Here is a 24972-nt window from a genome sequence, read left to right as displayed (position 1 = left end):
TTTTGAAGTTCAACAAATGCACATGAGCTTTCTTGTGTTGTGGGGCAGGTCTCTTGGGAAAACACACCATGTCCCAGTTTTGTCCAAATTGAAGAGCCTTTATTTAGCCGGCCAGCTGGTGACTGTTCCCTAAAGGACCTACAACTGTCTCTGCAAGGAAGAGCCCTAAGCCTGAGCATTTTAGGATATTTAAAGACAAAAACTACATCTGGGTTGACATAGCTGCAAGCAAGCAGGTTCAGAAGCTGAATTGAGCAGTTAGGGAGACAAAGCAATGGGTACACTGATATTTCCCACCGGACTTTCAAGGTTGGCATAGCAGCAAGCAAGCAGAAGGGAAGTAAGTCAAAATGACCCTAGTTGAGTACAAGTTAGAGAATGGTTACTTATGTCTAGACAACCAATCTCTGACAAGGTATATCACCCAAGAAAAATGGAAACCAAAGAGAATAAGTTTACATTGTATAAGAACTGCTATTTGTGTTGCCAAGTATACTATGCTAGGTAACTATTAATGGGTTCAGAGGCGGGGCTTTCCCCTGGGAGGAGCATTTCTTACATGATATGGAGGGAGTATCAGGGTAAAATGGAGTCTGTTTGGCCATTGCCCATATAGCCTGGCCAATAAAACTCATTTTTGTTCACAAATTTGTGAATGATCCATGCATGACAATATACATATCAATTATTTGCGTGAATGAAGGCCAATACCTCTGTTTTGCCTAACAGAAGTGGAATGTTTGGAAACAATTCAATGTTCATACACACCACCACCGAAACTATTGCAGGTCCCACTGTGTTTGCTCTCTGATCTTTGTCTAGTGGTTCCACTGCCTCATGGTCCATTCCAACAGTGACACATTCTTTAACCATTTTACAATGAGAATTTCATTAATTATATCAAATCTAGACTCCCACAACCCTCTTGCTTGTTTTTTTTCGTCAGTGTGGTCGGTTTCAAAGGACACTGGGTGAGGCTGTTTTCCCCTGTGGTTCCTGTAGCTTGGAATCCAATATTTCAGAGGTGTATCGAGTCATAAGCAGTGAATAGATTATCAAAAAACAAACCAAAGCAACAATAACAAACAAACAAAACAGAGTGTGATTGTGGATTCTCTACCACATCAAGCATTTGTAGAGCTACCTCACGCTCCGGGAAGAAAAAGAAAATGGATCCTGGATAAGTGACTAGCAATATCAATCTCTGCATCCACTGTGGTTTTGGGTTATCCTTATTACACTACTGGGCATGAAATGCAGCTTGCTCACATATCTGGCTTGCTAGAAGACTATTTCTCAAAGGCAGTACACTAGCCAGGGTCTTGGCAGCAAAAGAACGGCATACAAAGGGGTTTACAGAAGAAGGTATACAGAATTGGTGTTTAAAGGGAGTGCAAAGAAGTTATTTATGAAGGCGTAGACTGGATTGTGGGACTTCACCAGATATGGAGAAGAGCTAGAGGTTGCTATCACAGGTGGCAATTATTAGCCCCTTGTGGCTGGCAAAAGCAGCTAGCACTGAGGCAGGGACTCCACCAACCTGCAGCCTGTGACACCCTGAGTCTCATCTCCTTTCTGGCGGTGCCTTCCACTGGGCAGATTCAGCAGGAAATCGAAGGGTTGGGGAAACAGGTCTACTGAGTGTCCATAGAGGTCAGCATCTTAGGACTCAAAGCAGGAATTGGCAGGATGGAGATGAATTTCCATGTGCAGAGAGGGTGGGTGTTTGTCATTTATGTAGGCGGGAACATCCACGTAGTACCCATTGCATGTCACTATGCAGTAGGCCCTGTCCCCGTGTCCTGTTTATAGGATAGCTATTCTCTGCCATTGATAATTCGAAATGCTATTCATCTCCAAATATAGCGACAACCTAGTTCTAGAAAACACTTTCATGAATGCATTTCTTATATCAGTTATATATGTAAATATTTAATTCAGTTGAACATTAAGTATAAGTGCTTTCACAGCAAAGTCTATATCACCTGGTCAAAGACTTTAAAAGTATTTTTAGGTGCTCTAATCATTCACCTATTGCTTTTCTCAAAAGAATAGCCTCTAAACACATAAAGATTATTTCAAAGTTATGATACTGTGTGATTAAGTTTTTACAGGTGTTTTACATCTGGGATAATGGGACAAAATGAATTATTTATAGGCTATTGTCACCAATTCAAAGGAGAACTAACAAAATTAGTTGGGCAACAGGAATGTAGAGCAAATGTGTAAATAGAAACAAGACTGGCTCTTTCCCACAAGATGACAATAACTTGCATTCCATTCACAGTTCATTTGCATTTCTATGGAAAAACAGTTTGCATAACTAAACATTTTCTTCAATTTAGAGTTGAAAAAAGCTCAGGACAATGACAGGTATAGATTCCCGGAAAATGAAATTACCTAAAAAATGTACATGGGACTACACACACAGTCAGTCATTTTTCAGGTCCATTTCAAAATCTTTCATAATTTTTCCTATATCAAAGAAAGAACCTACAGAATGGGAGAAAATCTTTACTAGCTACTCTTTTGACAGAGGATTAATATCCTGAGTATATAAAGAACTAAAGAAAACTTGACTCTTAAATATATTAATCCAATTAATAAATGAACAAATCAAGTAGATAGACACTTCTCAAAAGAAGAAATAAAAATGGCCAACAAATATATGAAAAAATGTTCAACAACATCAACAATTAGGGAAATGCAAATCAAAACTACACTGAGATTTCACCTCACTCCACTTGGAATGGCAATATCAAGAATAAAAATAGTGATAAATGTTGGTGAGAATGTGGGGAAAAGGTACTCTCATAAATTGCTGGTGGGACTGCAAATTAAAATTAGTGGGACCATTCTGGAAGGCAGCATGGCGATTCCTCAAAAATGGAACTAAAACCAGAATTAAAAGAGGCAGTCAGTGTAGACAGGTAACAGTCAGATCAGATCAAGGAGGTCAATTGGGGTCTGGGAATTGGAGAGACATTGAAATGCTAACACCTTCAGAGCCCTTCCTCCACCCTAATCAGGATAACCTGGCCAGGCTTCAACCTGTTGCTAAGGTAACCTGTTCCAGGGATTGTCCCCACAGGGAGTTGTTAATTAGGCCCCTTTCCTGCTTGGCCTCTCCAGCCCATCTGCTTCTCACCTTTTGGCCATCCCACCGAGCATCTCCTAAGGGCTAGTCACATACATAGGAAGGGGAGAGATAAGGGGAGGGGCGCAGGAGAACAAAGGAAGCCTAGGACGTATAAAAAGGAGGACCACCTCACTTCTTGGGCTACCAGGATACCAGCTGTGGCCCCTTCTCCCTTCCAGGACAAGTGTATGTAAGCCCTGTTTTATGTGCATGCCTAGGCTCTTCTCTAATGTTATACTTCCACATGTGAGGGAGCAAGCTTGTCACCGATAACTGGAGAATCAGAACCACAGTATGTCCCCGCTACTTCTGAAAGACCCTCAGAGTCCCTGTCCAAAGTGAACCACATGAAACACTGGCTGCAAAAGCAAGAGGCAAGTTTATTAATACACAGGCGCCTGCGGGTGCTCAGCAACACCTCAGCCGGAGCTTAGGTGAACTGGCACACCGGGCTTTGGGGTACAGATCTTTTATAGGGTACAGTGGTCAGTTTCCCGCCTAGCACAGTAGCAGGTATCTCATTGGCTCTTTTGAATCCAGCATATAGGTCACTTAAAGGGTAAACTTGTTTTTCACTATAGGTTCCTGGAAAACCACGTAAAACCCACTTATTTTTCACTGTATGCTTCCGTTTGCTCAACCGTGCCGGTTCTTTCCCAACCATCCTGTTCTTTCCTAATAGGTTACACTTAACTGATTATCTGAAAAACACATCTGACGCCTGTGCAGGTGCAAAAGCAAGCCTTGATGATTTTGTAACTGGGCCTAAAGTTATTGGGCTGGGGTCTCTCACTTCTACTCCTTGATATTTATCTAAATGCACATGAATATTTGTAGAAGCATAATTCACAATAGCCAAATTGCCCAGATGCCTATCAATGGAAGAATGGACCAAGAAAATGTGGTGTAGATGATACCACTGTTTACCGGTGAAGAGTCCTTGCTTCCCCGAATCTGAAGTATAGCACTAGAGAAGCACGCCGAGGCAAGTTTAGATGGAAAGTAGAAGCTTTATTAAAGGACAGCAGAAAAGACTTCTCCCCGGAGGAAGAAGGGGGAATCCGTGGAAGGGCGAGGTCTTCCCTTTTTTATAGCTAAGGTCTTCTTTCAGCTTTCCCACAATCCTGACCTTTGTTTCCCTGTATCCTGCAGAGATAGAATGCAGGTGGGAAGGCCCAAAAGGTGGGAGACAGGTGGGCTGGAGGAGTCATCTGGGCAGGAAGGGCCTGGGGCGGTTTAGCACCTTCCTATTTGCTGAAAGCTGCTTCATTAACAGTTCCTTAGGACAGGCTCTGGGCCTTGGGGACATCAACATTTCTATTTCACCCAATGCTGCTCTGCTTTCCCGGGCTCCATTCTCTATAATGGCCTCCATTTTATTTATCTTACTCCGATATTAGACAAGATTTAGCTAACTACACTAACTACCTATATTAAATCTGGGTTTATATATACACATAATGGAGTTTTACTCAACCATAAAGAAGAAAGAAATGATGGCATTTGTCGGTGTGCTCAGTAAAATAAGCCAGACTCAGAAAGTCAAGGGTATAATGTCTTCTCTCCTTGAGGAAGTTAGACCAAAATAAGGGGAAAAGGGTGGTGGGGGTGAGGGATTGGATTTCACAAAAATATAGGGAAGATCAGTGGAGAAGAAGGAGGAGGAGGGGAGGAAAGGAAGGAAAATGGAGGAAATATGGAATAAATGTAACAAACCATGTTATGGGCATATGTGAAGGTACCAAAGGGAATTTCACTTTAATGTACATGCAGAAAGTATCAATCAAAAATAAATAAGTAAGGGAGTAAAAGGCAGATGAGAAGAGTGGAGGAAGGAGAATACCAGGAGGGAGGAGGGGAGGAACACCGCATGGGGTGAGACCCGTCTGAAACCAATTCCAAACATGTATGATTTTGTCAGAATAAATCAACTACTATGTGTAACAATGGTGTTCAATAATAATAATAATAATAATAATAATAATAATAATAATAAACTTTTAAAAAGAAACTACACTGAGATTTCATCTTACTCCAGTCAGAATGGCAGCTATCAAAAATATGAACGATAATAAATGCTGGAGAGGATGTGGAGAAAAAGGAGCACTTTGACACTGCTGGTGGGACTGTCAACTGGCACAACCACTATGGAAGTCAGTGTGGAGGTTCCTCAAAAGGCTAGGCATGGAACCACCAGCTTTATCACCGCTCGGTGTTTACCCCAAGGAATTAAAGTCATCATATTACAGTGATACATGCATATCCACGTTTCTAGCAGCCCAGTTCACAACAGCCATTCTGCGGAACCAGCCTAGGTGTAGATAAATAGATAAAGAAAATGTGGCACCATACACAGTGGAGTTTATTATTATTATTATTTGTGGTGCTGGGGACTGAACCCAGGGCCTTATACATGCTAGACTAGCACTCTACCAACTGAGGTTTACCCCCAGCCCCACAAGGGAGTTTTTTTTCAGCCATAAAGAAAATTGAAATTATGTTATTTGCAGGAAAATAGATGGAACTAGAGACAATATGTTAAGTGAAATAAGCCAAACTCAGGTCCAGGGTCATGGGTATTCTCTCATATGTAGAAGCAAGAGAGGAAAAAGAAGAAAGGTGAGTGTATGTATGTGGGGAGAATTCTCAAAAAAATTGAAGGGAAATCAGTAGAGGAGAGGGACTGGAGGAAGGAGGAGGGAAGGGAAGGGAAAACACTGAGGAGTGGCATTGGACAAATTATATTGTGTCACAGTAAAACATGTCACAATAAATTCCACCATTAGGTACAACTATCATTCAGCAATAAAAATTTTGGGAAAAAAAGATAAACAATATAATTATTGTTTGTCAATATTAGATTTTCGAAACATGATAAGATTAAGTTATAGGAATCATCTTTTTAAAAAAATAAATTCAGTCAATTCATTAACCTTTATCATAACTTGGGTGAGATATCCATCAGAATGACCTACTTTCTTTTCCTCTGATGACGTATTAGACACTTTAAAAATGGCAAGGATATTTCGCCCAAGTGACTGCAGTAAGAGAAGAGACCTTGGCACACACCTGAGAACACCTCCCTTTCTTTTCTTATTTTGTGATATTGGAGATCAAGCCCAGGGCCTCATGCATGTCAGACAAATGGTGTACCACCGAGCTACTCTTCAGCCACCAACACAAGTCCAAATGATAGACTTCAAGAGAGGGAGCCCAATTTCCCTCCCCAGAGAATAGAACAACGAAGTTACAGGAAATTTTGTGAGGCCGCAGCATCCTGGCTGCCTGTCTTGGATCACTGGATCTGCTGCAAGTCAGCTGCCTATTCAGAACTTGTTGGAGGACCCTTTAGAGAACACTGAGGCTTCTGTCCAGCCACCAAGGGACTGAGCTTAAAGAGAAATTCTGCACACCTAGGTGGGACTCCAGGTGTTCTCCACTCCATTAACAACATCTCTTTTCAACCTTGGGAGAGACCTCTACCCAGGTAGGCCACTGCTGAATTCCAACCCACAGGAGCTGTGAGATGGTACATGTTTGTCTGGTTTTAAGACACTAAGTATCAGGACAATTCTTTATGTAGCAACAGACAACAAATATGACATTTTACTTCAAATTCCTCTCGTGGCTGAGTCTACAATCCCAAAATATATCATGATCCTTTCCCAATCATACCCAAATTCCTACTTTGATTCGTCGACATCTAGATTTCAGAAAGCTCTGTAAAAAGCTCAACTCCCCCCCAGCCCCTGTTAAGATTCTTGAGTTAATCTTCTCCTTGCTCAATAAACTCGACTGTTCTTTCTGTAGGATTTTTTTTGGTAATATTTTGGAGCCTGTATTCGACAAATAGTAATAAAATCTGGAGATATAGAGTGAACCTCCTAAAGACCATTTTTATATCATTCACAAATTATATGCTTGGGATATTTGTTCTGGAACAGCGTGCATTATGCCATCAAGTGAAGACGACCAACAGGAGTATCTCTTAGGTCCATCATAGTGATGATTTCTTAGAAATAAGGGAAGATACCTGACTTGCACTGTTAGAGTCTGTAAACAAGTCAGGATGGCGCCTGGCATATTGCCAGAGGGAGTGGTTTGTGAAGTAACGACATTGAGCCATTAAGTGTGGAGATTCCTTATTGGTTGACTGATGTATCTAGTTTATGCTAATTAGATAAGCTGTGTGGAATGTATAAATACCTCTGTTGTCCTGCAATAAACGGCTCCTAGTCCAGCTGCATCAAGGTACACAAGTTGTTCGTCACCCCCCTGATTATTCTGCTGCAGCCGGTCTGCGGCATTGCACTGTTTAATTAAAAGCCACACGAAGGCACCATCTGTAGCTAATATCACCTGGTGCCCTCGTGCTGTTTTCCAGACAATGTCAATCCACCGTCACCGCGGGCTCCTGACCAGCGCAGGTCAGCTTCGCGAATGGGGGAATGAGCGGCAGCCAATCCGCCCACCTGTGTCTCTCGCCCTGTCCACTCCCCTGTCGCTGGGGTTCATGGAACCGAGTTCCTGGCCCAGGTTCAGGGGAAACAGGGGCAGCTGTTCAAGGCTCCCCGCGCTGCTCGCCCTGAGCCGTCCCAGGGTCGCGCGGCCGAGTTCACCGCCAGGTTCACGCGTTTCCTGAGGTTGGAATTCCGCTTTTTCTTGAGCTGGATTCAGGAAATCGAACCGCACCTCTCCGCATCAGACTAGCAGAGAAAGGCTTCGCCAAGCGGGCATTGGTGGTTCAGTGGTAGAATTCTCGCCTGCCACGCGGGAGGCCCGGGTTCGATTCCCGGCCAATGCACAGCGTCTCTTTTCTATCCGGTCCAACATTTTGGAAGACACGTATCTGACAGCCTCCTTCCCATGCTGACGGTCGGGAGCCTCCCCAAGACTTGTAGATTTGTTTTTTTAAGTTTCCGCTATCGGCCTGCGTTTGGTTATCCGAAAGCCCTAAGGAATCTCTGCCTTGTTTGCTGGCGCCATCTCGGCCTCTCTGGTCCCGGGGTCCTGCGGTCTCCGCAGTCGCGACAAGCCCCCTGGACCAGGAGATGCCTGATACCACCCACTTAGAGCATAATTGGCTACCCGCACAGTGGCCAGGACAGCGAGCAGAGTGGCGCAGCGGAAGCGTGCTGGGCCCATAACCCAGAGGTCGATGGATCGAAACCATCCTCTGCTAGGTGGTTAACCTTTTAACCAGAGCCCAGGTATCCGGTCAAATGAGGGTAACAAACATCTCTCCTCAGAATTTTGGGGACTAGAAATGAGGGTTAAGAACCGCAGAGTCTGCAACCGTGTCTGCCTTCCTGGACACGAGTCCGCACCTCAGGTTTGGCCTGGCCCTTCCAAGGTCGTGGGAACGTCCTGAGTCAGCGTCCCCGTTTGTTATTACTCCTCCGAGCACTGTCGCAATCTTCGGCCGCGACAGGCACATCCATCACCAACATCAACGTACACTCTGGCGGGATGTAGAAATATAATACTCCTCATGGGAATATTGTGAGCACCGATCCCGTCGTGTAGTCGTGGCCGAGTGGTTAAGGCGATGGACTTGAAATCCATTGGGGTCTCCCCGCGCAGGTTCGAATCCTGCCGACTACGCAGAGAGGTTTTCTTTGCAGGTGTTAAACCCGCAATTACCGCTTGTGCAAACACGCGAACCCCCCTGCGCGTGTGCAGCCTCCTTACTGTTTTCTCCACGCCTGCCTGCCTGCCTGCCTGCCTGCCTGCCTGCCTGCCTGCCTTCGGAAGCCGCGACTTCTCTTCCTTCCCTGCCGGACTTCTGAACTCGGCGTCGGGTCTTCCAAAGCCTCGCCAGCTTCGCTTTCCTGCCTTGCAGTTCTCCAGGAGCTCCGCCGTGTGCAGCGCAGTTCTGCTTTTGAGGGCCTGTGATGTTTGGGGATCCCTACCCCCCACCCCCACCCCCGTCCCCCGGATACTGTGCCATCCCTCTCTCTGGGGCCAGAATCGCCGAGCAAAGACCACACAGAAAACTTTCAAAACGGTTTTTAGATTTTCGCTGTCTTTTCTTTAAAAAACTATTTTTTTGCAATCTAAAACTCTCTTATTTTTCCCAACACATTCACATAATCATTGATGCAACACGAATGAGAGTGAAATAAATAAAATCGAACCATTGGAAAATGCAGATAAGGAAAGGAAGTAAAATAACCAGACGGGAACACCGCGGATGACCAGTGAATCCCAGACGTCGCGTACTTCTCTTCTTCCCTCCCGCGCCCAGGCGTCTTAGGAGATCACTCCGGCGCGGTCACTTTCCTCTGTGAACTCCCAGCAAACGAATTTTCACTGCCCAGGTAATGAATTCAAGTGCACAGTTCTGACTTTGCAAGGAGCAGCTGTACTGAAGACTCTCCACGGGCGAGGCCCGGGCCTGGGTGCAGCTTCTTCGGAGTCTAGGAACCCAGACACCAAGCCAACGCACCGCTGCGTGCTGTCAAAAGTTTACCTGGGAGGGCGGCTTCTGCCGGCCCCATGGTGTAATGGTTAGCACTCTGGACTTTGAATCCAGCGATCCGAGTTCAAATCTCGGTGGGACCTGAGTAAATTTTAGCGCCCTTTCCACCCGAAGGTGAGCACCCCACACTAAATAATCAGGTAGCCCTTGAGCAGTAGTCCCCCTCTTCCCTCCCCCCTCTCCCCGAGCGTAGACCCCCCCACCCCCACCCCCCGCATAACGCCACTTTCACTAGGAATCCCGCAGCTGCTTTCCTCCTTCTTGTTTTGTGGGATGTCGGAGTCCCCCGGGTCTCGATGACTCTTGTGACGACTGCTCAGCGGGTTCTAGTTCAAAGGACTTGTATCTCGAACTTGGTCCTTTGAAGTTGGTAGCGCCCGGGAGCTTCCACGAGTGTGCGCCACCTGGGGCGTAGCTGACAACCTGGGGACTAATTGGGTCAAGGTCAGGACTCCCTGGAATGAACAGAACGACACGCGTCTGGACTCTTTTGTTCAGATATCCCAGGGGGTTCCACCGTCTGTTGGCCCCATGGTGTAATGGTTAGCACTCTGGACTTTGAATCCAGCGATCCGAGTTCAAATCTCGGTGGGACCTGCTGTGATTTTTGATGACCTGGCCTTCACGGTCTGCAGACCCATCTCTACACAAGTATTCTCCCCAGCCTTCTCCTCTCCAGGCGGTTCTTGTCCGACTCTGCATTTTCGCTTTTGGTATGTGCAAATTATTTCTCTGGCCTGGGTCCTTCATGGTTCAGGGGATAGAGGCATCTCCGGCCAATCTTTCCTTGTTTGGATCCCCCTCCACATGTATTTTCAGGTGCAAGGATAAACATGAGAATGGCAGTAGTAAGCTGCAATGGTTTGAGGGTTGGCCGCTTGACTCTGAGTCCAGGAAGTTGAATCCCATCTCCTGGGGCCTCGGAAACATCCTGGAGATCTCCCCCTGTGATTCTCTAAGGTCTTGCCCACTGCCAGGCTCACACCCCTGGCTCTAAGCACTGGCAGTTACTTGTGCCAAACCACCTGGATTCTCTGGCCTGGTGGGAACGCTCCTTACCTACTTCTCGATTTCTAGCCCAGTCCCACTTTCACTTGATGTCCCCTTTTGCTTTTTGCTCAGAGTTTTTCAGATTTGGTAAGTTCCACTCTCCCTGGATAAGTAAGTGTTTGTTTTACAAACTCCAATTTTAGTTTCTTCCTTTCCTGGAGCCTGCTGGTCTCTAAGAACTAACACTGCTCTGAAAATCCCAACCTTAATAGCAGTACAGCCAGGCATGTCTTAGTGTCTCTCCTGACTGTACCCAGGGAGGCTCCTTTCAAACACCTTAAGCTCATGTGTGGCCCCCACTATCTGGAAGATTAACTGTTCTGTTAAAAGTACTTATAATGAGATAAAATGCCTCATTTCAATGGCTAGCACCTGGATTTCAAGTCTCAATGGACCTGGATCAGTTCTGGAGACCTTGTCCTTAAGTTTGCCCAAACCAGGAGTTACCCCTGGCATGTACAGACAGCCCCTGGGACTGGCACCTCCACTCCTTGAGCAACACCCAACTCCTCACTTTTTCCTCTGGCTGCTGAAAGTTGCCAGTCTCTGTCTCCTATGACCTCTCCTTCTGATGCCTGTTTGCTTTGTTGGTGGCTTTAGTCCATCAAATTGTTAATTATGTGCTAGGATGATCAAGTGTCCCTAATTTAAAAGCTCCACCTGTGACTCTTTTCTTCTCTGGAGCTTTGTAGGTTAACTGTGGACACAGATGTGAAAATGACAGAATGAAATCCCAGCCATCCTAGTCATCTGAGAGCTTCCATGGTCTCCACACTGTTAGAGTCTGTAAACAAGTCAAAATAACACCTGGCATTTTGCCAGGGGAATGTTAGAGTTCGTAAACAAGTCTGGATGGTGCCTGGCTAAATGTCAGAGGGAGTGGTTTGAGAAGTAACAAAACCCAGCCATTAAGTGTAGAGATTCCTGATTGGTTGACTGATGTATCTAGTTTATGCTAATTAGATAAGCTGTGTGGAATGTATAAATACTGCTCCTGTCCTGCAATAAACGGCTCCCACTCCTGCTGTATCAACGTTAACAAGTTATTCGTCACCCCCCCGGTTATTTTGCTGCAGCCGGATTGCGGCACCACACACAACACTTCCTATCAATTCTCCCTAAATTGAATCTGTGCCAGACATATTTTAAAGATCTACAGAGCAGCTGCAAGAATATAGGCATGTTACTTTGAAGTTTTATTATACAGAGATCCCAACATGTAACATTTAACATTTTAGACTCCAAATACAGTAATCCCCAATTTCCTCTCTTGACTCTGCACACTTCAAAACATTTTCTGGTGCTCTCAATGACAGTGGAGGAGCCCCAGGAATCACTCTGGCCTCTAAAAATTGTTCTAGGAAAAGCCCTGGAAATGCCCTCCTGCTTATTTCGTTTCAGCCATGGAGGAGGACCTGTTGGGAACCATTATTCAGCTACCACAACTTCTGTTGGTCCCAGCATGACCACTAGATCCAATCTAAAGCGCGTTAATAGCAAGTTGACTGGGTCTGCTTCAGGTCTCCCAGAGTCTGTGGTTGGTCCTGATGTTGGCTGGACTGTAACCATCCCAGGCTCAGCCAGGGAAGGAGGCACTTTCAGACTCATGTGTTCAAGGGCATGATTTCGTCCTTAACCCTTACTGAATTGGGAACTTTAGTTACTTGCTGGCCACTGACTGCTGCTCATCATTAGTTCCTTGCTATAGGGGCCTTATCAGCATGGCAGGGTATTTTATCAAAGTACAAAAATGGAAAAGGCAGCAGTTCAAATCTGTAGGTTGGATGGGAGTCATGGTCTTTTGTTAGAGTCTGTAAACAAGTCAAAATAACACCTGGCATTTTGCCAGGGGAATGTTCATAACAAGTCTGGATGATGCCTGGCAAAATGCCAGAGGGAGTGGTTTGAGAAGTAACAAAAGCGAGCCATTAAGTGTGGAGATTCCTGATTGGTTGACTGATGTATCTAGTTTATGCTAATTAGATAAGCTGTGTGGAATGTATAAATACTGCTCCTGTCCTGCAATAAACGGCTTCCACTCCTGCTGTATCAATCTACACAAGTTGTTCGTCACTACACTGGGCTTTAAACCCGCTACAGAGCCTGACGCAGAATAAGCCCTGACTGACCTGACACTTGGCAGGCATGTCCTTCTACTTAGGCAAGCAGTGATGCATTGAATCTGATTGCTAGAACTACTACTGGAAAGGATCTCTTTGCCTCAGTTTTTTTTTTTTTTTTTAAGTTTTCTTTATAATTAAGTCAGTGTTGAAGAGCTCGACTTTGGCTCTTCTAATATCAGTTCTGAGCAAGTGAAACCAAATCTCTAGGGATAATGCCCTGACATGAATATTTCTTTTCCTTTCCTTTCTTTTTTTTGGTAGTGAGGATTAAACGTAGAGTTACTTAATCACTAAGCCATATCACCAGCCCTTTTTATGTTTTCTTTTGAGAAAAGGTCTCTCTGAGTTGCTTAGGGCCTCTCTAAATTGCTGAGGCTGGCTTTGAATTCAAAATCCTCCTGCTTCAGCCTCCGGAGTGGCTGGGATTATAGGTATGTGCCACAACTCCCAGCTCACATGAATATTTCTCAACCCCCCCCCCCCCCCATTTAAATGGGTCTCATGGAATGGGAACAACTGACCATCTGATTCAAGTTGTCATCACTCCAAGGCAGTCACCACCTTCTGACACATTCTATATTTTGATTTTTAAATTATTAACCATGCATTTCTACAACATGAGGTATCACCATGGTAGGGAATTTTGTGTGCGGAATAAAGAGTGTGCTTAAAAAAATGCAGCTTTGTATAATTTACCTGTTTTAGCTTAATATGTTCTGATATTTAATAGAGTTAATATTTATTAAATCATCTTTTGATATGTCATTTGATCCCTGGTCATATTCCATATTTAATCTTCATTGATATGTCTTGTTACAACATACTCACACATTACTTTTTTTTTTTTTTTTAAATAATGATATTGAGCATAAGTGAGAAAGAGAAAAGCAGCCCTTGGCATCTGGGAGCCAGCCTGACAGTTCTCAAGGCCTGGGTGTTGTAGGAACTGGCCTTGTGCTCACCGTTCTTCTGCTGAACAATCTCACAGAACATCTGCATCAGATTGACCTTCCTGATGGTGATGAAATGAGATAGAAACAACCAAACCACATCAAGTGTTTTACAATTTCTACCAAGCACACACAGTGAAGCAGTCGTGGTGCAGCCCACAATACTGAAGTTTTCCTCCACCAGGGAATCTGAGAAGCCACTGCTTTTTCAGCGTCAGCTTCATTCTAATCTGCCTTCTAGGTAAAATGTATCCAGGTACCCAATTACCAAAAGTTTCCCTCTCTTCAGGACAGCATCCAATGCAGTGCAAAGCCTCACTTCCTAGTATCCTCCCCCAAATCACCCAACACAAGCACAATTCTATAATAAGGCCTCTTAAAACACCTCTTTCCTGGGCTCCTCCCAGGTTGCCCAGGGTGCATTCTTTCTAGTTATAGTAGCAATAAAAACAACTTATTCACCTGCAGCTATATTCCTGGTGGTCTTTGAACGGCGGACATAGAAATGCACAATAATTGGACAAAATGGCAATGCCAATTATCATTTTTGCCACATTTACCCTTACAAAATAAAGAAATCAAAGTCTCCTCAGTTAGCTCTGCAATTTTGCAAGATAAAGTCCAGAATCTTTGGTCTTCTGATTCAGAACCAGTCGCAATGTGACCTTAAGGCATCACTCCCAGCGTGACACTAATCACCACCTGGGCTTCTCAGAGAGGTGTGGTCATTTCTACCCAGCACTAATGGCAAGTGGCAACACCCTTTTGAGAGTCCTACTAGAAGCTTCCAGGTATGCAACACGAACTGGATTAATTGTGGTGCTAATCTATGTGACTTTGAAGATATGAAAAATTCATTTTGATTAAAAAAAAAAAAAAACAAAAGTGGATATAAACTCCGTTCTTCTTCATTGATTTCTCCCATTTCCCCTGCAAGAAGTGTACTTTTCATCTTTATTCAGGTCCACTTCTTCTCCCCAGTTTCCTCTCATTTTTTACTTCCTTTATCAAAGAGAGCCATTTATGGAGAGTAAAGATACATCAAGGAAGTAATACAGTAAAATGATAGCAGCTGCGAAATGGAAACGGTTTCGTTAAAACAATAAGGATGAAAGAAAAAAGAACAAAAAAACCCCAAACCGAAAGGAAACAGAAACCTTCCATAAAGAAATATGATCCCTAAGAAGTGCCAGGCAGGTGACGAGGTGGCCGAGTGGTTAAGGCGATGGACTGCTAATCCATTGTGCTCTGCACGCGTGGGTTCGAATCCCACCCTCGTCGGCTCCTCGGGAGTCTGAGGTTCTGCCCGGTTCACTTCTAATTTTATATCGAGATTCCAACTCGTGATTTAAGCCCCAGTCCCGGGATTTAAGCCCCAGTCCCGAGTTCCAACTGGACCCCCCCAGGTTGAGAGTCACGGCGCTCCCCAGCTGTCCCCCATCTCACCCCTTGGTCGAATCAACATTCTCGTGCCCTTTGATGGGCTTTGCACCAACAGTCTCTGCTGCGTTCTGTAAAAATCCTATTTATTTATTTTGTACTTTTTTGCAAAACCGGGTCAAGTGTACCTCTTACCACGAAGTTGAATTAATTTTAATTGAAGATCTTTTCCAAGCATTCCAGCTTCTACTCATTTCTCAGATAAACTAGGAAAGAGTTGAGCCTCTTGCTTCCCTGTTGAGAATGTGTTCAGAAGCAACCCATTTCTCACTGAGGTAGGAGGAAGGGTTAAATGGACCGGCAGGAACTTGAGCTCTTTCAAGGTCAGTTGTCAAGGTCAGGGCCAAGAAAATAGACAAAAGCCAGGCCTCATCAAGTTCAGGCTGACTCTTGGGTAAGCAGAAAAAATGGATATAGCCAGACATCTGCTCTCTGGTACCCAACGCCCATCAAAAAATAGGGGACAGGGTAACCCGATTGGACCCTGAGTGCCTCGCCCGGGACACTGAGTGGATAGGGGGCTCTCTCCCTTAATCCATACAAACCTCCAGACAATGGACCTTGCCCACTATCTTTTTTTGGACCCCTCTCCATGCAGAGTGATGCCTTCTTCCTATCACTCTAATTAATCCTATTGCCTTGCTGTCACCCTTGTGTCCATGGATTTCACTCTTAAAATTCACCAAAGAACCAATCACCCTGTCCACTGTTGTAGCTGTCATGGAGGTCCATGTTGTCATTCAGGCCACTGTGACGGGGTCTTCTGCTCCTCTCTGTACTTCCCACCCTGTTCTCTTAATCTATCCTCAACCTAAGATCACAGAGTAAAGGGATGCCTGGCTGCACCCCGCGGACAGGGTGATCTTTCATCAAGGACAGTGTATGTACAAATATTCACTGGCCACAAGGACGTACAACAGCACCCTAGAATCTATGACAGTGGTCAGCAAAATCATAAGGGACTGTTACATATACTATATTGCTCCCGAGTAAAAGAAAATCATTAGGTCATTAACATTGTTTTATTGAATAAAGAAATAATGCAGAAGAAGATAGATAAAACTACTCAATAAAAATTAAAAGCTGTCCTTTGGCTCCAAACATCCCATATGTAAACAAAAATACAGCAATGTGGAAATACAACAAATTGGAAAAAAAAAATGCTATACTTAGGACCTGTAAAGACGGTCTTCAACTTTTTAACCCATTGCCTCTTGATCTGCTTTAGTGATGGATAAAGGAGAGGTACTACAAAACAGTTAGCTCCTCTGTCTCTGAGCTGAAAGTTCAATAGTGCCGGTCATCTCTGGCCAAAGACCAGCAGACGGACACACGGTGAGAGCTGAGTCAAGTTGTGTTTACTGGCTTCATTCGGTGGAGAATCGGGGGGAGCGCACGCTCTGTGGAACAGGTGGTCCGCAGCGGTTTCCCTAACCTGGGCCTTCCTCCTCGAGAAGGACTGGACCTTCTGCTCGGGGACCGAGGTGGGGGCGCGGTTCGCAGTGGAACCGCATCCGGAGCGCGGAGAGGCCGACCATCCGAGTGACCGAGCTGCGCCTCGTGGCCGCGGCGCCTTCGGCTCGGGCAGCCGGTCGGCGGGAGGACGAGCTCCCGGCTCCTGGGGCTCTTCTCCTCCAGGACGCGGGCGGCCCGCCCGAGGCCTCCAGCGCGCTGACCGTCTGCGGTCGGTGCGGCTGGACTTTCGCTCCCTTTACTGCTGAGACCCTGGATTCTAAAATCCGGGGCCCAGGGCCTCGAGCTCCAGGGTGACTCCTCCGCAGGACAGGCGAAGACAAGGGCGTGGGAAAACCAGAGAAGGACGTGGGGCTGACGGTTCCTCCGTTACTAAGAAAGGACACAGGCACCGTCGCCCTTGGAGTCCGGAGGAAAAGGATTAACCACGAAGGGATTCGAACCCTCAATCTTCTGATCCGAAGTCAGACGCCTTATCCGTTAGGCCACGTGGTCCCCGGGAGCAGCTGCTCGCCGTGACACTTAGGGCGTGCAGGGGGCGTCTCGCTCCGCTCCTCAGCTTTCCTGAAGCCGGTGGGAACACCGGGACCTGGAAACCCCAGCCTTCCCGGGTCACTGGGGGCCGCGGCGTCGGGGTCGACATTCCGCGCGTCTGGTAATCTGTGGCTCCCGAGTGCAGGACAGCGGCCTCGTGGGACCGGAAAGATGCCCACCTGCCGCGTCCGTCGGCACCGAGCCCGGCTGCTCCGCTCGCACCCACCCTGCAGACCCCGGCACTGGGCGCCCGTCTGGGCTGGCGGTCATCGGGCAGCCGCGCCCGGCGGGGTCCGGGCCTGCTTTCCCCGCGACGACGGTGTCGGGCACTGTGCACTGTGCGGCCTGGTCTGGATGGGCGTCTTGGGGTAGCCGAGAGGCAGGGTCGTTACTCTTTTGGGGGGCTCCCCCCGGTAAACCCAGGGCCATTGCTCTCTGTTGAGGTTCTCATGTATTATGAAGCTAAGGAACAAGGTCGGAATCCGAAAATTGTCAATGGACTGGTCAGTATACAATAAAAGGCGGTGAAATCATTCCATGAGGAAGAAACGTCTTTATGGGATTTGTAGTGCTCTGGAGCACTGTTGGCCCCACGACGGGATACAGATTTGAAGTTGTGTTTTGGGTGGCTTCTTTGAAGACTCTTAGTGAATCTCTGCGATCTCGTTTGAAGTTCACATTAGCATTTGACACAAAAGGTATTTCTTCAATCCAGGCACTGGGAGCATGTTCATTCATTTATGATGGCTTTTGATTTTTCTTGATTACTAAATAAGCAGTTTCTGGAACAGGGAAAAGCAGCTTTTTATATGGCCTTTCCCCACCTTGTCCATAAAAAAACTTTTGGAAACTAGTAGGAGCTCAATAAAAATGTGCTGATTTTCTCATATACATACTTTAAAAAAAATTTTTTTTAGTTGTTAATGGAACTTTATTTTATTTATATGCGGTGCAGAGGGTCAAACCCAGGGCCTCACACATGCCAGGCACTTCTCTACCCCTGAGCCACAGCCCCAACCCTCATATACATATGTTTTGAATCCCATAATTATCTCTATTGTGAGCTTATTGACAAGAAGATATTCTTCTAGGCCTCTCAGCTCACAAGTTGCTGTGTGCCCGAGGAGGACCCAGCTATGTATGGACTTTCTCTCTCCTTCCCTCTTTTTCCTGGAGGCAGGCAGATTGGTTGAAAGATGTTGTAATATTCAGATGACACATGAACCTCTGTCACTAAACCATCATGGTAATGTTGCTGGAAGTGGTGGCAAGTGGTTGATTTCTGGATATTTCTTGAAGGGTTTGACGATTGGATTGGGGGTGTGAGAGGAACCATATAAATTTTCAATATCCCACCCCTACTCCACCCTCCCAACAATGAAGTTTCCACTGACTGCAATGGAAATGATTTGACTGCAGGAAGAATGTTTTGAGAGTCAAGTGTGTGTGAAGATCTATTGGTTAAGTGTTTTTGTTTTGTTTTGTTTTTGTTTTTTGGCACCAAGGATTGAATCCAGGGGTGCTTAACTACTGCAGCACATCCCCAGCCCTTTTTATTTTGAGACAGGGTCCAGCCAAGTTGCTTAGGGCCTTGCTAAGTTGCTGAGGTTGGCTTATGAATTCTCCATCTTTCTGCCTCAATGTTCCCAGCCACTGGGATTACTGGCCTGCCAAAGGGACAGCTTGCTCTGCCAGTGAAGTTTAAATGATGTATTGAACATTAAGTGGAGCTGACCAGTGTGGCTTGGTCAGACATAGATGAATATAGGTAGTGCCAAACCCTCTGTCTCACAGTTTAGGAGGGAAATGATTTGTTGAAGAATAAACTAATCATAAGGTAAATAAAAACCATAAAAATTCTAGGTTTTTTTTTTTTTTTTGCGCTACCAAGAGAATCCTATCATATTCTTTGCTCAGAGTTGCCCATAGAAAACAAAACCTAAACTGTCTGCATTGCATACTGACTCCCTTAGTGACTTGCCCTTTCTTTATCTGCTCTGCATATCTTGAGAGTGCATTGTAATTCTAAACATTCAAGAGCTTCCTGGACATTTTTTACCCTTGCCGAGTCCCCAGAGTCCTAACCACAGTTCCTTTTCTTGCTAGATATGCCCCCACCCCCAACTGAACAGGAAAGCTCCCCATTGGTGCTGTTCCCTTATCAGCAAGATCAGCTGTGCCCCTTTCAGTTTCTGACATAATGGATTTGGCTTCTTTGCCAGCTCCCTCTGCTGCAAAACCTGCCTCTCATAGTCCTGCTTGCTCCTCCTCCTGAAGCAACCCCCAATGGCGCTGGGTGGTGTGCAGGGCCTTTCTCTTCTAGACAGACCAGTATAATCTCACCTATCTGATGTCACGGGTTTGGCCATTTCATGCATCAGTGAGTGAACTGGAGGTGCTTCCAACACAGCCACTTCACTTCTTTCCAACTTTCCCTCACACAACCTCCCTTACTGTGAATTATTTATTTATTATTTATGCCTCCTTGTGTGTGTGTGTGTGTGTGTGTGTTTCTGTGTGTTTTCTTTTGCCTAGAGTGCTCTTTCTGGCTAATAAGTACTTATCCAATGCCGCAGTCCGGCTGCACAGCAAAATAACCGGGGGTGACGAATAACTTGTGTACGTTGATACAGCAGGAGAAGGAGCCGTTTATTGCAGGACAGGAGCAGTATTTATACATTCCACACAGCTTATCTAATTAGCATAAACTAGATACATCAGTCAACCAATAAGAAATCTCCACACTTAATGGCTCGCTGGTGTTACTTGACAAACCACTCCCTCTGGCACTTTGCCAGGCCCCATCCAGACTTGTTTACAGACTCTAACAATCCAAGTTTTAGCTCAAAACCTGCCAACATTCCTCAACAGAGAGTTGCCAGGGCAAAGTTACACAGGAAAAGTGTTGTATTCTATTCAACTCTGTAGTAAGTGCCTTGGTGATGACCCTTGGTCACACTCTGAAAGTTAAATACTTGGAATGTCCACATTGTTACTGGGTAATGATGTTATTCTATATCCCTGAAGCAGTGAATCACCATGAACCAGGTTGTCAGCATATTTAAAGCAGACATGAACATTCATGGTGGCTGGTGTGATAGCTAGGTGACCAGCTCCCTCTAACAACTTTGACTCCATATTCAAGTGGACTTTGCTTGGCAGGTGCAACTGACAATGTCCTTGCAGTTCAGTGTTAGACCACGACACAAGAAAAGACCACTGACTCCAATTAAAATCAAATTAAAGCGAGCTTATTATTTTGAGCAGCCTGGCTCCTCTCTCATTAAAAACCTTGGGAACAATAGAGCACCCCAGCTTTCCTGCAGCCCAGCTTTATAGCCCAGAAAGTTACACAAAGGGGGGTTACAGATAACAAAACTCTGATGAGCATAACACAAAGGATAGTTTACATTTTTGCTGGCCCCATCATCAGAATTTATGAAGGTCATTAGAGCCTCAGAGAGGGTCGTTATCTGGCCAGGGAAGGCCAAGATTTATGAGGCGTCACTAAAGTTTCAGAGAGGGCTGCTATCTGGTCAGAGAGAGCCAGGCATGGGTGAGTTCAAGGCATGGGCAGGCATTTTCCAAGCAGGTTCAGAATTTGCAGTAATTTATAGTAAAGCCGAAATTAGCTTTCCATGGCTTTGTGTCGAGATGGCTCCCAATTTTAAGAGAAAATCAGGCTGGGTCTATCAACAGCTGGAGAGAAGCACACAAGTGTGATTACTGACTGATAACAGAGGATAGGAAGCCTTTTCCAGCCTTCTGCCACCTGCATTTCCCCCAATTTTCCTGCATTCTATCCTTTGCTGTAATAAATCTTAATCTGTTAATCTGTTAATGCTGAGTTTTATAAGAGCCCCCCTCCCCCCAAAAAAAACCACACTTAACTAGTGGATGGCCATGACTGGACAATCACAAATTTTCCTTGTTCCCTCTGCACTCAACACATTAACCTTTTAAAGAAGTGACGCTATTGTGACCCAAAGCTCAGTTTCTGTCCCCAATGCTTATCAATGCCAATTTAATGATGAGGACACAGTTTTGAGAAAAATAAGTTTTATTGCTTTGCTAGCAAAGGAGAAACACAGGGGACTCCTCTCCCAAAGGCTGTGACTCTCCCTATCAGGAGGGACATGTGTGTGTGTGTGTGTGTGTGTGTGTGTGTGTTTAAAGAACTCTTCAAGGGTACATTCCAGGTATGCTCTGATGGGACCAGGGGGCCCTGATGGCCCCCTGGTTAGGATTCACTTTTTAATTTGGGAGTTAATTACTTACCAGATCCTCAGCAGGCATCACCTTCCTGTAGTGCATGTGTTCAAGGGCAGTTAACTAGGGGAAGAAAAGATTACAGTCTCCCTATTCTTGTTAGGGAGGGGAAGAGGGGAGAAGAGAGAAAAAAACATTAAAAAAAAAAAAAAAGCCTTAGAGCAATGAGGGCTGCAGAAGGTGAAGGGGCCACTGTTACATTATAATGAAAATATTTCCTTCTTTAAAAATAGTTGTAGGCTACAGGCTACTTCACGTCTTTTTCTCCTTAGCTTCTAGTACAGTATCTGACACATAAATATCTGAACAAGAATCCTTTCAGACAGAGAGAAAAATAAAACAACACATGTGCTTAAAGAAAATAAGGGCAGAGAATGGCTGTACAGGAAATATTCTAGGAAGAAAGATTACAAACACATTTACCAGTGGCAGGGGCAGAAGGGTTTTCTGAGGACGAGTTCAAAGGTAGCTATCCAAAGTCCACACCTGTTGCAAACTACTACTCACTCACAAGGGTAGGAGTCTGGTAGTTGCAAAGACTCTGCAGAGTGACTCTTAGTGAATTTACAGTCTATCATCAACCTAACCACTCTGCAAGAAAGGCTTTCTAATTATTTATCAAAACAAATCAAACAAACAAACAAACCAAAAACCAAAACCAAAACCCTAACTAACCAAACAAAACTACATTCCTGTGTTCCTACCCCGTCCTGGTCCTTGGCATTCAGTTTATTTCAGCATTTTCCCCCGCTTCGGAGGCAACAAAGAATTGTCATGGCACGGCCATTTTGGCAGCTGGAAGAAATCTGATTTATTATGAGAGGACACTTGGGTGTCCATGAAAACGTTCTGTTTATCTGCAAAGATTGCAAAATAGTTCAAATTTATTTCCTGACAGATGTTCTTAATTTCAGGACTGTTTTTCCTCTCTAAAAATCTAGATTCATTTTTCTTAGTTATTGTGAAACTAGTCTAGAAGATTTTTATATTAGGAAAGAAAGAAAACTACAGATAGCAGAGGATGGTTTCGATCCATCGACCTCTGGGTTATGGGCCCAGCACGCTTCCGCTGCGCCACTCTGCTCTGCGTCACGATCTCTTTCTAATAATACCCTTAACGCTGTCTATAAGCTATATGTTCAGCCCACCTACACTTAAACCGACTTGAGAGAAATCGCCTTTTTTGGATCATAGGATGCAAATTGTTTGGAAGAGTGCTGCTTACAGAATCAAAGACAAAACTAGGAGAAGAGAAACGCAGACACTTGCACACTGGTGAGTTACTGGGTGCAGACGCAAAGGGCGGTCAGACTTTAATAAGCAGGGGGAGCAGGGTAGGTCGGGAATGGAACCCGGGACTCCCGTGGGCCTTTACCACGAGCCAGTAACCGGCCGTGTCTCTGCCTTTGGGGAGGAGGTTTTCTTTGGCGTGGTGATGCAGCCAATCTAGCGTGTTTCCTTTCTCTCCAGTGAGGGGTGGTAACGGGGACAAAGGTGGCTTCCGCATAGCAGAGACTGCAGTTTTGGTCATGTGGTGAAAGCTCCAGCGCAACTGTTCTAAAGCACACGATAACCACTAAACGCTGTGTATATTTTTTTGGTTTGGCGTAGTTGTTGAAAGGTCGGAAAACTCCCCCTTGGGGACAAAGAGCCCGCCTGAAAGACCTGCGTAGAGGGCATGCTCAGGCGGCGGCCCCGGATGTTAGTGACGTCATCTGGGCTGAGCTCTGAAAGGCGGGGCGAAAGGCCCCGCGTCTTCAGTCTTCAATCAGGTCCGAAATCGGTGCATATAAGGGAATTGCTTCTCTGCTTTCACGCTTTCGGCACACTTCCTTAGCGCTTTAACCATGTCTGGTCGAGGCAAGGGAGGTAAAGGTCTTGGCAAAGGCGGCGCCAAGCGCCACCGCAAGGTGCTGCGCGACAACATCCAGGGCATCACCAAGCCCGCCATCCGCCGCCTGGCCCGCCGTGGCGGCGTCAAGCGCATCTCCGGGCTCATCTACGAGGAGACCCGCGGTGTGCTCAAGGTGTTCCTGGAGAACGTGATCCGCGACGCCGTCACCTACACGGAGCACGCCAAGCGCAAGACGGTCACGGCCATGGACGTGGTCTACGCGCTCAAGCGCCAGGGCCGCACCCTCTACGGCTTCGGCGGCTGAGTGTCCTGGTGCCGCCATCGCTTAACTTTACCAACCAAAGGCCCTTTTCAGGGCCGCCCACAGCTTTCTTTAAAAGAGCTCTTCCTTACTTCCATATTGATGTTGCGTGTTGCATTTCATTTCGTCCTTTGTCAGGGCATGTCGTGTTCTGTTGTAACCAGTATAAGCTGACCTAGGGCTGTGTAGCTAGGGCGGTCCTCTGTTGTGCAAGAGGTAAGTGGAGCTGGCCCCACACGGTCTCTGCACTGGAGCCGGCGTCTGGAGGCTGCCTGCCCTGCCTCCTGGTGCACAGTGTCCCTGGAGCGTCCTGAGCTGCACAGAGCGCTGGGTGCTGGCAGCAATGTGTAGGTGCAGGCCAGCAATCGGCTTGGAGTTATAGTGCGATTTATTACAAGGAGGAACGCTAAGACTACGCCGTCGATAGGACGTTAATGAGCAAACGCAAACATCCTTATTTACAGAAATGAGGGCATGTTTAAGTGCAGGCATCAGTGGACTTGTTAGGTTCACTGTTTAATTCCCACACTCTACTACTGTTAACTAATTTAAACCAAAGTCTCAAGGTCTATATTTAGTTTACGTAGAAAATATCCCAAACAATGCTTGGCTCAGAGAGTGAACCACGTTTTTGTTTGTTTCGGCTCTTAAACTGTCCTTGGGCCTTCCTGTTTTTTTTTTTTTTTTTAGATATTGATTTGCTTGCGATTAGTCCCTCAGAAGTTCCATTAGTTTGACTTATTTCTGGTGGAAGTGCTTTACAAAATGTTTTACTTCGTTTATTTATAATGTGAAGTAGAAGCGATTTGCTTGAAATTTGTACATCGCATGAGGGGGCACATGATGTTTTGTTTATCCAAATGCAAGTTGATATATAAATGCTTGGCATAAGGTGATAGTTTATTGTAAAATAAGGCCTTTTTTCCTTTATCATAGCAAGCGATCTGTATGGTGCTACTTTTATATCAAGAAAGCTAACAAAGGCATTTTGAATATCATCTTTTTATAAGATGGATTCTTGCGTGTCAATATGAATCTCTATTGGAGCAAAGGCATTGGTTTGAGGAGAAACCTCCATAAGGATGTCGTAGCACTTTTATTTTCTATAGTCTGATATTTATAGCAGTGGGTGGAAGTGAATAAAAATAATATTCTTATGTTCATTTATGGAGTTTATTGGGTGTGGGTGTGTAAGCAAATAAAAGTGTGTTAGATGGTGTTAAGTGCTATGAGATTACTGAAGCAGAGAAAGGCACAGTGTGTGAAGAAGAAGGTAATATTTAGATGATAGCGGCATAGAAAGTTCATTGACAAAGTGGAACGGAGAAAAAAGACAATGGGAAAATGAAGCAGTGTT

At 45.4% G+C, this 24972-nt stretch overlaps 1 protein-coding gene and 8 non-coding genes across 9 annotated transcripts; 7 read left to right on the top strand and 2 right to left on the bottom strand.

Moving 5' to 3' along the window:
- The first annotated feature begins 7872 nt into the window (after positions 1 to 7872).
- On the top strand, positions 7873 to 7943 carry Trnag-gcc (transfer RNA glycine (anticodon GCC)). Its single transcript has one exon. It is a non-coding gene; the product is annotated as a tRNA-Gly (tRNA).
- A 306-nt stretch (positions 7944 to 8249) lies between these two features.
- Trnam-cau (transfer RNA methionine (anticodon CAU)) lies at positions 8250 to 8321 on the top strand. Its single transcript has one exon. It is a non-coding gene; the product is annotated as a tRNA-Met (tRNA).
- Positions 8322 to 8661: 340 nt separating this feature from the next.
- Trnas-uga (transfer RNA serine (anticodon UGA)) lies at positions 8662 to 8743 on the top strand. The gene has a single exon. It is a non-coding gene; the product is annotated as a tRNA-Ser (tRNA).
- Positions 8744 to 9631: 888 nt separating this feature from the next.
- Positions 9632 to 9703, top strand: Trnaq-uug (transfer RNA glutamine (anticodon UUG)). Its single transcript has one exon. It is a non-coding gene; the product is annotated as a tRNA-Gln (tRNA).
- A 442-nt stretch (positions 9704 to 10145) lies between these two features.
- Trnaq-uug (transfer RNA glutamine (anticodon UUG)) lies at positions 10146 to 10217 on the top strand. The gene has a single exon. It is a non-coding gene; the product is annotated as a tRNA-Gln (tRNA).
- Positions 10218 to 14942: 4725 nt separating this feature from the next.
- Trnas-gcu (transfer RNA serine (anticodon GCU)) lies at positions 14943 to 15024 on the top strand. The gene has a single exon. It is a non-coding gene; the product is annotated as a tRNA-Ser (tRNA).
- Positions 15025 to 17078: 2054 nt separating this feature from the next.
- Positions 17079 to 17151, bottom strand: Trnar-ucg (transfer RNA arginine (anticodon UCG)). Its single transcript has one exon. It is a non-coding gene; the product is annotated as a tRNA-Arg (tRNA).
- Positions 17152 to 22471: 5320 nt separating this feature from the next.
- Trnam-cau (transfer RNA methionine (anticodon CAU)) lies at positions 22472 to 22543 on the bottom strand. Its single transcript has one exon. It is a non-coding gene; the product is annotated as a tRNA-Met (tRNA).
- A 676-nt stretch (positions 22544 to 23219) lies between these two features.
- Positions 23220 to 23712, top strand: LOC114102783 (histone H4). The gene has a single exon (XM_027948303.2). The coding sequence runs from the start codon at positions 23307 to 23309 to the stop codon at positions 23616 to 23618; it is 312 nt and encodes a 103-aa protein (XP_027804104.1). The 5' UTR covers positions 23220 to 23306; the 3' UTR covers positions 23619 to 23712.
- Positions 23713 to 24972: the final 1260 nt, after the last annotated feature.

This window comes from Marmota flaviventris, chromosome 6 (genome assembly GCF_047511675.1).
Source record: "Marmota flaviventris isolate mMarFla1 chromosome 6, mMarFla1.hap1, whole genome shotgun sequence".
Lineage (NCBI taxonomy): Eukaryota > Metazoa > Chordata > Mammalia > Rodentia > Sciuridae > Marmota > Marmota flaviventris.
Note: the sequence above shows the minus strand (reverse complement) of the source record. Positions and strands in the feature narration are given on the sequence as shown.